Source organism: Mixophyes fleayi, chromosome 8 (assembly GCF_038048845.1).
Source record: "Mixophyes fleayi isolate aMixFle1 chromosome 8, aMixFle1.hap1, whole genome shotgun sequence".
Lineage (NCBI taxonomy): Eukaryota > Metazoa > Chordata > Amphibia > Anura > Limnodynastidae > Mixophyes > Mixophyes fleayi.
The window spans coordinates 107,497,872-107,510,311 of NC_134409.1; the positions used below are offsets into that span (position 1 = coordinate 107,497,872).

The 12,440-nt window shown below is 43.8% G+C and overlaps 1 protein-coding gene across 4 annotated transcripts in view; it reads left to right on the forward strand.

The window, feature by feature from the left end:
* Positions 1–12,440, forward strand: part of LOC142099562 (inter-alpha-trypsin inhibitor heavy chain H3-like) — a 214,513-nt gene that overhangs the window by 165,923 nt on the left and 36,150 nt on the right. For 2 of the 4 annotated variants that reach the window (XM_075183110.1, XM_075183111.1), the window contains one exon: positions 4,972–5,007. The exons of the other annotated variants lie outside the window; for them this stretch is intronic. In XM_075183110.1, the coding sequence (XP_075039211.1) occupies positions 4,972–5,007 (36 nt within the window). The remainder of the gene's footprint in view (positions 1–4,971; positions 5,008–12,440) is intronic. 4 annotated transcript variants of the gene reach the window in all.

Consider the following 12,440-nt stretch of genomic DNA (forward strand, 5'->3'; position numbering starts at 1 on the left):
TGGTATGGTCCCTTTGCTCCAGCATTCCTCAGTGTTCTACTGTATCCTAACTGGTTCCCTGGCCCCTGACCCGGCTTGTCTGATCTTCCTTGTTGATCTCCCCTGACAATTATTGCTCCCTTGGCTTTGACTCCGGACCGTCTGACTACGCGTCTGTCTACCTCCTTTGCTTTGGATTGTCTCACTACGTTTCTACCTTTCACCGTTCTACAAGTGGCTTGTCCTGGAGTCGCTTACCTGCGCCACTTCACTGGTGGCTGACCTGGGGGGCCGCGACCTGCGTACTCCTGCAGTGAACTCCAAACTTCCTTGTGGGGGTCCCTGGTGAAGACCAGGGGTACGTTTAGACTCCACACCTCAAGATTAGCAGAGCAAATACCAGTAAGCAGCATCAGCATCAGAACCGTCACAGTATACTCTGGCTATGACCGCTGAAGGAACTGGTGATTCATCGGCTCGCGACCTACTACTCCATCTCGCCCATCCTGTGAAGAAGCAGGACTCTGAACAGGCCCACGCTCTTTCCCGTTCCTTCAATCTCTCTGATTTTTCTCCTCATTCTGTGGCTTCACCTATGTTTGAGCCTTCTAGTAGTGTTGCTTTGACCAAGAACACATTAAAATCGCCACCTAATATGATATGACCTTGGGCCAGTTGATCAATGTGTCGGAACAGCTTGGAGAAAAACTGACCCTGACCCTGATTTGGGACATAAATAGAGACGAATGTGACCAGGTAGTAGCCGAGTGTGCCCATAATTAAAAGAAAGTGACCCTCTGGGTCGGAGTTCATGGAGGAGTGTTGAAAGGGGACCTTGTAATGAATAAGTATTGCTACCTCCCGTTTTTTACAGTTTGCTGAGGCAAAAAAGGTCTAGGAGAACTGCTTGCCCTGAAGTTGTGTGTGGGTACTTGTCAGATTGGTCTCCTGGAGGAAATCTATGTCTGCTTTTTTCCTTCTGCAGACTCCCAGGACCATTGTGCGCTTGCCAGGGAAGTTGAGGCTGTTAACGTTGATGGAGAGTAGGCCTTGGAGGTTGAGGTGGGATAGACACTGCCAAAGATCACATCTGAGTACTGTAATACTAAAGAGGATTAGTCCAGAGATATTTAGATGGAGGTGAGGGAGAAGGGGAAAGGAGGAGGAAGGAGGAGGGGAAAGAAGGCCACAAAGAATGAGAAAATAGAAATAGAGAGAGTAGCCCAAGTGGACAAAAGCCCTTTAATGGATGGATCCAGATTTAACACATGTAAACATTGTAAGGCTAAACAACAGTCGTATAGGGAGTATGGGGGATGGAAAGGCAACATCTATACATGCATGCTACCCAAGCCGAAGGCCCATCAAGTATATTGGATGTAGCAATTAGTAAGCAATTTACAACATGAAGTCATCCACATATGTAAAAATTTGTGCAGTGGAGGGAGGGAAAGAAAGAGGAAGGGGAGGTGGAAGAAGAGTGGGGGGATGCTGGAAGGAAGGGGAAGAGGATACGAGGGAGGATGGGGGGCAGGTGGTGATATATGTAGAGATTATGCAAAACATCAATGCAGTGATAAAGAACAAGAAAACTTTTGTTAAAAATATATAAACAACATAATAACAGTCAACCAGATTTTATAAAAGGGAACTGGAGGTTCTGTTTTGATGGTTTCAGGACGTTTGGAAAAGGAACATCTAGTTGGTTGTAAATAAAGGCAAAAGAATGTTTCGAAACCAATCACCGTCATGAAATACAAGAAGAAATATAAAAGACAACTGAAGCTAGCAGACAATGGCGAGAAAAGTCATCTCTGCAGAGTCAAACTGTCTGTCATAGGAACTTCAGGACTAGTAAAATTAGGAAGGAAGGTATGTGAGGATATTTAAACAAATCAGGTTGGAGAAGTGTCTCGAGCTTAACGCTGGGAAACTTTAGACCACTCAGTAGCTGGAGGTGGCGAATGACCTTGCCTTGGCGGGGAGTTGGGTAGTGAGACGGAATCAGGGAGAATGTCAAGCTTGGTTAGGATTTCTTGGCCTTGGTCTAGGGTTTTGATGTAATGAGTGGTGTTTGCCACGAAGATTTGAAGCTGAAGTTGGATTTTACGCCAGCGGTAGCGAATATTGTGCTGGCGAAAAATCCTGTTGACAGGTTGAAGAGCTTTTCTTTTCTGAATAGTGGAGGGGGCAAGTTCTTGAAATAGCTGTATGCCTGTGTCTCTAAAGGAAATTGAGGAAGAGTTTCTTCTAGATGTTAGGATACGCTCTTTGGTGTGGTAGTAATGGAAGCGCACAATAATATCATATGGAGGTTGGTCTGCAGCTGGTCTGGCCCTGAGGGAACGGTGTGCACGATTATCATGCAGTCGGAGTCTGACAGGTCTGGAAGTATGTGTATGAAGATGCTTTAAGGAATAGTTGAATCTCATATGTAAAATATTTTTCAACACTTTACCAACACAAATATTGTTGCATCAGAAGCGATTTTCAGAATCCTCCTGCTTTTCTTTTAGTGCCTAAACTTCTTCATGCAGACAGGATAGCTCTCTGTCAAAAGACGCTTGCCAGCGCCAAAGGTCGTCCATTTTTGTTTCTAGAGTATCAATCCGGGTACCTAGAAAGGTAGGTTCCAGTTTGAATTTGTTAACTGCTTTTGAGAGTTCCTGCTTAAAGGCCTATTTAACCCCTTCCAATAGGTTCGTCATAACTGCTTGGATCTGGGGATCCAGATCAGATGACAGAGAAGATGATGAAGTTTCTAAGAGATCAGAGGAAGCTTGCAAAGCTTTATTTTTTGTTCCAAAAAAATTGGAAGAAAAAGAACTGCCAGAGGGTCTCGTGTTCATCTGAGACATGATGGCAAAACTAAGAATATAGCAGGATGTGGAGGGCAAAAGAGGAACAATGATATTGGAGGAGGGAGGGTATACTGCATAATAGAGTTTAGAGAATCAATCAAAGCACATCAAACCCCAGGTAGGGGGTGAAGAGTTACTGCATAGCGTTCAATAAATAGTCAGGGAGGTGATGGAGGCAGTTTGAAATAGGAGGCCAGCTGCTAGTCTTGTCTTGAGAGAAAGTAATTGCCAATATGTTATATTGAATAGCCACAGCAGTATAATTCAGTATTAAAATTGGACATAAGGTGGTGTTGTGTCCCTAATAGAAACTTAAAGAGGGAGTATTTTGCGTAGTAACCACAAAAATGGTGTCAAAGCAAAAAAGGCAAGTCAGCCCTGAGTTACATATGGCAGCCTTTGTAACACGTGGTACGTTGATAATTCTTAAATATCTGTGCCACATACAAAGTGAATCCCTGATAACTATGGAGTATTAGAGTAGTTATGAGGGTATCGATTTAAACTGTCCACCTCAACAACTCCGGGGAAACTTTGCAGATAATCCCAATCACTGACCTGTGTGCCTCATCTGGATTTTGCGCTGCAGGTGTAGAGTCGCTCTCTCCAGAATGGGGAGACAACAGGTTGATTGACAATAGGGATATAGGAAAGGATCTCTAAGTTGATGAGGGCTTTCCAGGTTTATTACAGCCAGGATCTCCTATCATGCTATGTTACTCTGTAGTAGAACAGCTCAAGCCACGGATCGCAGCTAGGTTCCCTGCAGGTGGCTGTGGATGGTCAGAGATGTTTTCCCGGAGATTTCAGCAATCAGGTAAGTCACAGGGGAGTGTGAGAACGATTCCAGAGGGTCCTCTGAGGGATGACTTTTCAGGGGCCTATGGCTCTTCTCAATCACGCTGCTTGGCACGAAATTGTTGCCGCAGGCAAACTTCAGAAATAGCAGTGAGATGCTGATATTATCTTTTCCGTTGTGTCCCTCGTTGTTTATAGTTCACTCAAAATTTCTAGCTGATTGTGGAGAAGGGGAAACCCTAAAAATGGGTCTTTTTTTACTCTGTAATAAAGGAACACTAGTTATATCAGTCAACCATAGATGTTCGCTAGGCCGCGTCACCATCTGTGCATTTTCTTTAAAAAAAACTATATATGCCCTTTACTTGGTTGCATAAGTTGAAGGTAATCCTGAGAGCCTACAGAAAGCTAACTTCAACTCATGCAATGCAGCATTCTGGTGAGGGAAGCAGATATGTGTAAGAGCACATAACACTACACATAAATGCCTGGAGAATGTCGCCTGTGTAAGCCCTACAACCTGTGAGCACACAGAATGAGCAAACAAATGTAGAGCACACATTATGCTGTGCATCCCAGTTACTGCATTGGAGAAAGATGTTAATGGCTTTAGATCATCTCTCATCTGCTTATCCAGCTGCAGGAGGGTTGCTCTGTTAAAACTAAACATTTGCACAACCTCCAGCTCTGAGTGGGATTCCAGGGTCAAGTGTGCTCTAAAATCACATGGTCTGCGCAGCCAGAGAAGACCCTGGTGCTAGTGCTGTTGATCTTCCTCCTTCCTTCTCCTCTGTTCACAAACAACAAGCTAATATTCTGCTAACAAAATCTTCAAATAATAGCTTACTGACTCCATCTTCATACACCCACAGAATAGTGCAGTTTTGTGGTCCTTTTTTTAGACATCATAGGTCTGCATATACAAATGTGTTTTTGGCAATCTCAACAGAGATTCAACAATGCAGTGTTTTTAATCTGATGTTTTTCACAGCCAGATAGTGGTAAATTGCAGCTTCATACATCTGACAATTTATATTATTATAATGGCTAAATGTTTGGGACAGTGATTTGCAATGTGACGCTTTTGTAAACATTGGGTATATTGCACTTTTATAGTAGTTCACACTTTCACATGTGGTTGACATATCGCTGACAAAATTGCTGAAAAAAGTTTGATTTGGGCAAAGCGCAGCTTATCACATTTTACATTAGTTGTTACAATTGTATTGAAACTCAGAAAAGATAGCATAGATTTTTTAAAACAAAGCATTTATTCAAACTGTTCTTTTTAGATTGTTGTCTATTTTCATTGTTGTAATATTTATTTTAACAGATGACATCTATCAGGATATTCCTGTGCTATACGATGGTAAAGTACTACTTATAGTTATAAGAATAATATTTAATCTATATTTTAATATAGTTTCTGTGGTTGTTGAAAAAAGTGTTGTGTCCTCATAATAACAAACATTAATAACTACTTGTCTCTTACTATGGTGGTAGTTTGCTAAATAGCAATGACGAAAAATAGTGATGGTTATTGAGAGCCAATCCTGTCTCGCCTCCGACCATTTGAATTTTTGGCGCCGCGATGAGCCAATCTAAGCTCTTTAAGCCGTTGGCCGCCGCCATCTTCAGTTGAGTTCAGTGGCAGAGCTGACGGAAGAGGACGTCGTAGGACATCCAGAAGGAAAGTAGATGTGGATGCCCGGGGAAGTGGCAGGGAGCCCTTATAAGGGCTAGGAGCTACCCTGCCAAGAGAAGACAACGGAGAGAACGGCGCGGCAAGAAAAGAAGATTGCACGCAAGTCAGAAGACGCCGAGATCAAAGAAAAGAAGAATTCATCAGCCGGTAGCCCTTGTAACGGCTAAAAGTGCCCCTGCCAAGAAGACAGTGGGAAACAGCACACCAAAGAGGAGAAGAGGCACTCATGGTTGGATGGCCTGGAAGACTCAAAGTTCTTGGGGCAAGTAGAGTATCCTACGTATAGCAGCTGAGTATAAAATACTCTGTTAGTTCAGGCAGAAGGCCCATGGGCATTTTGGGCACTAGGCCCATTGGCACTGGAAGTGGGCGCAAGGGCCTGGCACAGTTAGGGCATAATAAGGGTTTATTTGGGCAGGAGGCAGATTTTGTAGATCTGGGTTACTTGGCCCGTTGTACTGGACACTAGGCCCTAGAGGTTAGGTGCAGGGCACAAGGCCCTTAGTAAGTGATTAGGGCACAAGGCCCTCTTGCTTAGTGAGTGGGCACAAGGCCCATTTGGTAGTTGGGTAGGAAGGCCATAGCTAGTAGAAGGGCATTAGTCCCTTGAGTATAGGTAGGGTGGAAGGCCCAGAGTTAGCTGGGCACCAGTCCCTTACAGTAGGAGGGCCGAAGGCCCTTAGGCGTAGAGAGGCACAGTCCTCTGTTTCCTGGGGCGCGAGGCTCCTGATAGGGTAGCAGGGCAGCAGGTCCTGATTGCTACAAGGATGCTAGGACTTTGTTAGAAGGGCATTAGGCCCTTGTGGTTAGAGGGACATTAGGTTCCCTGTGTTGGTTAGGACAGTAGGCCTTCATAGTTTATAGTAGGGCAAAAAGCCCTTGTGGTTAGAAGGTTGTTAGAGCCTTGGTAGTGATGAGGACATTAGGTCCTGGTAGTCTTTAGGAGGGCACTCTGCCCATGATGTTGGTTCCCAACCGATCTTCCCCAACCTGCTGCACATTGCCTACCCTTTTTTGATTCTACCCAAGGAACACTTGGTTCCTTAAATAGTAGTGTAGTGAAAGGCAGAGAGTGGCATACAAGGCCCCTCTAACAGTCCAGAGAGCGCAACCTACCGCTATGAATAGAGTGGATCAGATTGATGGTCCTACTGGTGTTTTCAGGGGCCTGTCTTCTCGGAATGAAGCTAACCTGGTCCGGATAGAGCAGGACTGGAAGCAGAGGGTTGAGTCCAGTAGCCAGAATTTTAGTGTAGAGTTTGTCTACATTGAAAAGGGAGATAGGCCTATAGCCTTCATAATGTAGGATGTCCTTTTCAGGTTTTGGGTTTACCGCAATGTTATTAAGAGTAGTGGCGGAGTCAAAGGATGCCCGCTCCAGAATTTGGTTATAAAAGGTGTGGAACAAGGTCCGCAGCAAACTTTTTATAATAAATTGTCGAAAAGTCTTCTGGGCAAGGGGCTGAGAAGGACTTGAGCGATTTTATCACTTTTTAACTGCAGTGATGTCCACATTGAAGCAAGAGAGCTGGGACTGGGAGAGGGGTATCAGCTAGGTACGACTCAAGAGTATCTGAGAGGAGACCCTCTCAGGGCTGAGGGCCAGGAAGATTATATAAGGAGGCACAAAAGTCTCTAAATTGGCAATGTCTAGTGGATCGTATGTTACAGAATTGGTGGACTTCTTGTTGCCTTTGTCGATAACTCCTTGGGCACACCTCTGTTGAAGTTTCCGAGCAAGTAGAGAGTCCGCTTTTTCTGCCTTTTCAAAGAATTGTTGAAGTTTCTGCAAAAGGGAGGCCACTTGTCAGGGGACGGATGCCTGACTCTTCCGCCCTTGCATTCCCATTGGCAACGGGACGTCGAGGTGTCACCTGTCCCCTGTCCTCTTATCAGCTTCTAGTCTTCCCTATTTCAGGAAGTCTCTGGCACCATTAGGGTGCTAGATTATCGTGGTATGGTTTCTTTGCTCCAGCATTCCTCAGTGTTCTACTGTATCCTAACTGGTTCCCTGGCCCCTGACCCGGCTTGTCTGATCTTCCTTGTGGATCTCCCCTGGCAATTATCGCTCCCTTGGCTTTGACTCCGGACCGTCTGACTACGCGTCTGTCTACCTCCTTTGCTTTGAAATGTTTTACTACGTTTCTGCCTTTCACCGTTCTACAAGTGGCTTGTCCTGGAGTTGCTTACCTGCGCCACTTCACTGGTGGCTGACCTGGGGGGCCGCGACCTGCGTACTCCTGCAGTGAACTCTAAACTTCCTTGTGGGGGTCCCTGGTGAAGAGCAGGGGTATGTTTAGACTCAACACCTCCAGGTTAGCAGAGCAAATACCAGTAAGCAGCATCAGCATCAGAACTGTGACAGTATACTCTGGCTATGACCGCTGAAGGTACTGGTGATCCATCGGCTCGCGACCTACTACTCAATCCCGCCCATCCTGTGAAGAAGCAGGACTCTGAACAGGCCCACGCTCTCTCCCATTCCTACAATCTCTCTGATTTTTCTCCTCCTTCTGTGGCTTCACCTATGTTTGAGCCTTCTAGTAGTGTTGCTTTGACCAAGAACACATTAAAATCGCCACCTAATATAATATGACCTTGGGCCAGTTGATCAATGTGTCGGAACAGCTTGGAGAAAAACTGACCCTGACCCTGATTTGGGACATAAATCGAGACGAATGTGACCAGGTAGTAGCCGAGTGTGCCCATAATTAAAAGAAAGTGACCCTCTGGGTCGGAGTTCATGGAGGAGTATTGAAAGGGGACCTTGTAATGAATAAGTATTGCTACTTCCCGTTTTTTACAGTTTGCTGAGGCAAAAAAGGTCTGGGAGAACTGCTTGCCCTGAAGTTGTGTGTGGGTAATTGTCAGATTGGTCTCCTGGAGGAAATCTATGTCTGCTTTTTTCCTTCTGCAGACTCCCAGGACCAATGTGCGCTTGCCAGGGGAGTTGAGGCTGTTAACGTTGATGGAGAGTAGGCCTTGGAGGTTGAGGTGGGATAGACACTGCCAAAGATCACATCTGAGTACTGTAATACTAAAGAGGATTAGTCCAGACATGTTTAGATGGAGGAGAGGGAGAAGGGGAAAGGAGGAGGAAGGAGGAAGGGAAAGAAAGCCACAAAGAATGAGAAAATAGAAATAAAGAGAGTAGCCCAAGTGGACAAAAGCCCTTTAATGGATGGATCCAGATTTAACACATGTAAACATTGTAAGGCTAAACAACAGTTGTATAGGGAGTGTAGGGGATGGAAAGGCAACATCTATACATGCATGCTACCCAAGCCGAAGGCCCATCAAGTATATTGGATGTAGCAATTAGTAAGCAATTTACAACATTAAGTCATCCACATATGTAAAAATTTGTGCAGTGGAGGGAGGGAAAGAAAGAGGAAGGGGAGGTGGAAGAGGAGTGGGGGGATGCTGGAAGGAAGGGGAAGAGGATAAGAGGGAGGATGGGGGCAGGTGGTGATATATGTAAAAATCCTGGTAACAGGTTGAAGAGCTTTTCTTTTCTGAATAGTGGAGGGGGCAAGTTCTTGAAATAGCTGTATGCCTGTGTCTCTAAAGGAAATTGAGGAAGAGTTCCTTGTAGATGCTAGGATACGCTCTTTGGTGTGGTAGTAATGGAAGCGAACAATAATATGACATGGAGGTTGGTCTGCAGCTGGTCTGGCCCTGAGGGCACGGTGTGCACGATCTATCATGCAGTCGGAGTCTGACAGGTCTGGAAGTATGTGTATGAAGAGGCTTTATGGAATAGTTGAATCTCATATGGTGAAATATCTTTCAATACGTTACAAACACAAATACTGTTGCATCGGCAACGATTTTCAGAATCCTCCTGCTTTTCTTTTAGAGCCTCAAATTCTTCATGCAGACAGGATAGCTCTCTGTCAAAAGACGCTTGCCAGCGACAAAAGTTGTCCATTTTTGTTTCTAGTGTATCGATCCGGGTACCTAGAAAGGTAGGTTCCAGTTTGAATTTGTTAACTGCTTTTGAGAGTTCCTGCTTAAAGGCCTCTTTAACTCCTTCCAATAGGTTCGTCATAACTGCTTGGATCTGGAGATCCAGATCAGATGACAGAGAAGATGGTGAAGTTTCTGAGAGATCAGAGGAAGCTTGCAAAGCTTTATTTTTTGTTCCAAAAAAATTGGAAGAAGTAGAGCTGCCAGAGGGTCTCGTGTTCTTCTGAGACATGATGGCAAAACTTAGGATATAGCAGGATGTGGAGGGCAAAAGAGGAACAATGATATTGGAGGAGGGAGGGTATACTGCATAATAGAGTTTAGAGAATCAATCAAGGCACATCAAACCCCAGGTAGGGGGTGAAGAGTTACTGCATAGCATTCAATAAATAGTCAGGGAGGTGATGGAAGCAGCTTGAAATAGGAGGCCAGTTGCTAGTCTTGTCTTGAGAGAAAGTAATTGCCAATATGTTATATTGAAAAGCCACAGCAGTATAATTCAATATTAAAATTGGACATAAGGTGGTGTTGTGTCCCTAATAGAAACTTAAAGAGGGAGTATTTTGCGTAGTAACCACTAAAATGGTGTCAAAGCAAAAAAGGCAAGTCAGCCCTGAGTTACATATGGCAGCCTTTGTAACATGTGGTTAGTTGATAATTCTTGAATATCTGTGCCACATACAAAGTGAATCCCTGATAACTATGGAGTATTAGAGTAGTTATGAGGGTGTCAATTTAAACTGTCCACCTCAACAACTCCGGGGAATCTCTGCAGATAATCCCAATCACTGACCTGTGTGCCTCATCTGGATTTTGCGCTGCAGGTGTAGAGTCGCTCTCTCCAGAATGGGGAGACAACAGGTTGATTGACAGTAGGGATATAGGAAAGGATCTCTAAGTTGATGAGGGCTTTCCAGGTTTATTACAGCCAGGATCTCCTATCATGCTATGTTACTCTGTAGTAGAACAGCTCAAGCCACGGAACGCAGCTGGTTCCCTGCAGGTGGCTGTGGATGGTCAGAGATGTTTTCCCGGAGATTTGAGCAATCAGGTAAGTCACAGGGGAGTGTGAGAACGATTCCAGAGGGTCCTTTGAGGGATGACTTTTCAGGGGCCTATGGCTCTTCTCAATCACGCTACTATTAAAGTAATTCTATCGTTTTCAAATAAGCATTGCACAAGCGATTGTATTGTGTTTCTAATGCACAAAGTGATTTATTTTAGCAGATGTAAATAGTCAACAGTTCAATACATTATTATATTATGATACAGTACAGTGCAGTCAATACCAAAAGATACATACATACCTCTGCGCTACCACGGGCCCCTGTGGACAGTATATCTGTCTAGAATACTGTGGTCAGAGTAGACTGAGGCTAGTGGGGGTGCAGCTATGATTATATATACAGTAAGTGTTATAGAGTGAACAATAGAGATGACGTGGCTTGCTTCTATAGGTCCAGACTTCAGATGGGTCCAGGGTAAACAGGTCATAGGCAGGTCCAATCTAAGGAATCCACAGGTGGGGGTCATCTCTCCAGGGGATGAGCTCTGTTCTTCCCGTCTGAATCTCCAGTTACAATTAGTCTATTAGCATTTTATGGTCAGTATCATATTAAAGGTTTATTCCCTAACATCAATAACTAGAGTATGTAATGTGCGATCTCTTCGTCGAATGCATCAGACAACTGCTGATGTAAAGGGGATTAATATGATATCAGACATGACACATTTCCTTTAACCTGAACCTTAAATAATACTGAAGTGTACATATAATCATATTATATAAACTAATAATAAACTAAATACTATCTGCTCATAAATGACTGTGTAACGGAACCAATATGAATATGAATTACATAAATAGCTAAATGTTGTAATGCGAGTGTGTACGTGCGTATTCTACCTTGCGATCGCCGTATGCCACTGAGTGCAATCGATCAATAAAACAATATTAACCAATATTCTTTCGTTCATCCAATTATATAACTTCGACAGTTCCACCCTTTGATAGTATAATAAACTATCACCTTAAAGATGTTATATGAAGGATCTCAGTACCACGTTTCATTGCTATGTAATGCAAGTCCCCCTTGGTGTATGAAAACAAGTTATCATAAGAGAGAGTCTTAATCCTCAAAACGATTTCTTCTTTTACTATAGACCATACATTCCTGGAGCTTGGAGATAACATTTTGTATGCCCTTCAAGGGTGCAATAAAACACATAATACATTATTTGGGAGGGTACAGAATACAATAGAACATTTATCAGTTATCCAGAATACTCTACTACAGTTCTTCATGTCTAACAGGTTCATCTGCCCAACGCATGTCATTAAGCTCAGAATACATTTAAACACATCATGTTCATCAATAGCATCATCCTATGTCTATCAATAATGCCATATACAATTTCCTTCAGCTTTCGTTAATATACACTCTTCCAATAATGTCATCAGTTCTTTTCATCAACACTTGTGGGCGGGCTATTGTCTGTTCGTTCTTCCCAGTTTCCCAATACTCAGGTTTCTTTGTACATGAAACAGTGATCGGCTTGCAAAATATTGGGAGACTCCAGACTAAGGGACCTAGGTGTTGTACTTTTCCCCTAGTGACCTCCCACCCATAATTCGGGTATCTCAAGAATATTTAGTGGAAAGAGAACTAGTCCTACTTGATATAATCACTGAGGCATGTGAAAGCACGCCCAGCACTATGTTTGGTCTAAAACCTTACCCACACAAGAATGATAATCATTCTCAAGGATGCCTGCTCAAGTCCGAATATTACTGGACTGGCATCGCTGGGTGTACCTCTTTTTAACTATGGGGTCACCATACTTACGGACGTAAAGCTACTCAGACAATAGCCCCTCACACTTTCTCCAACCTCCAAGGTTTCCAAATTTTCCTTTACCCCTGAATTGAATAGAGTAATTGGCTGGACCGATTATGCTACTAACTTCTCCTTCATCCCCAATACCTCATCATCATTACCTGAACCAGACTCTATCACCTGCCAATAATTAAAAGAATTGACCGCCCTGAGAAGAGAATGAAATGAAAGAAACATAGAACAGGAAAAACTACAACTTCATGATGGACAGCTGTCTTAGCCTTTGGCTCA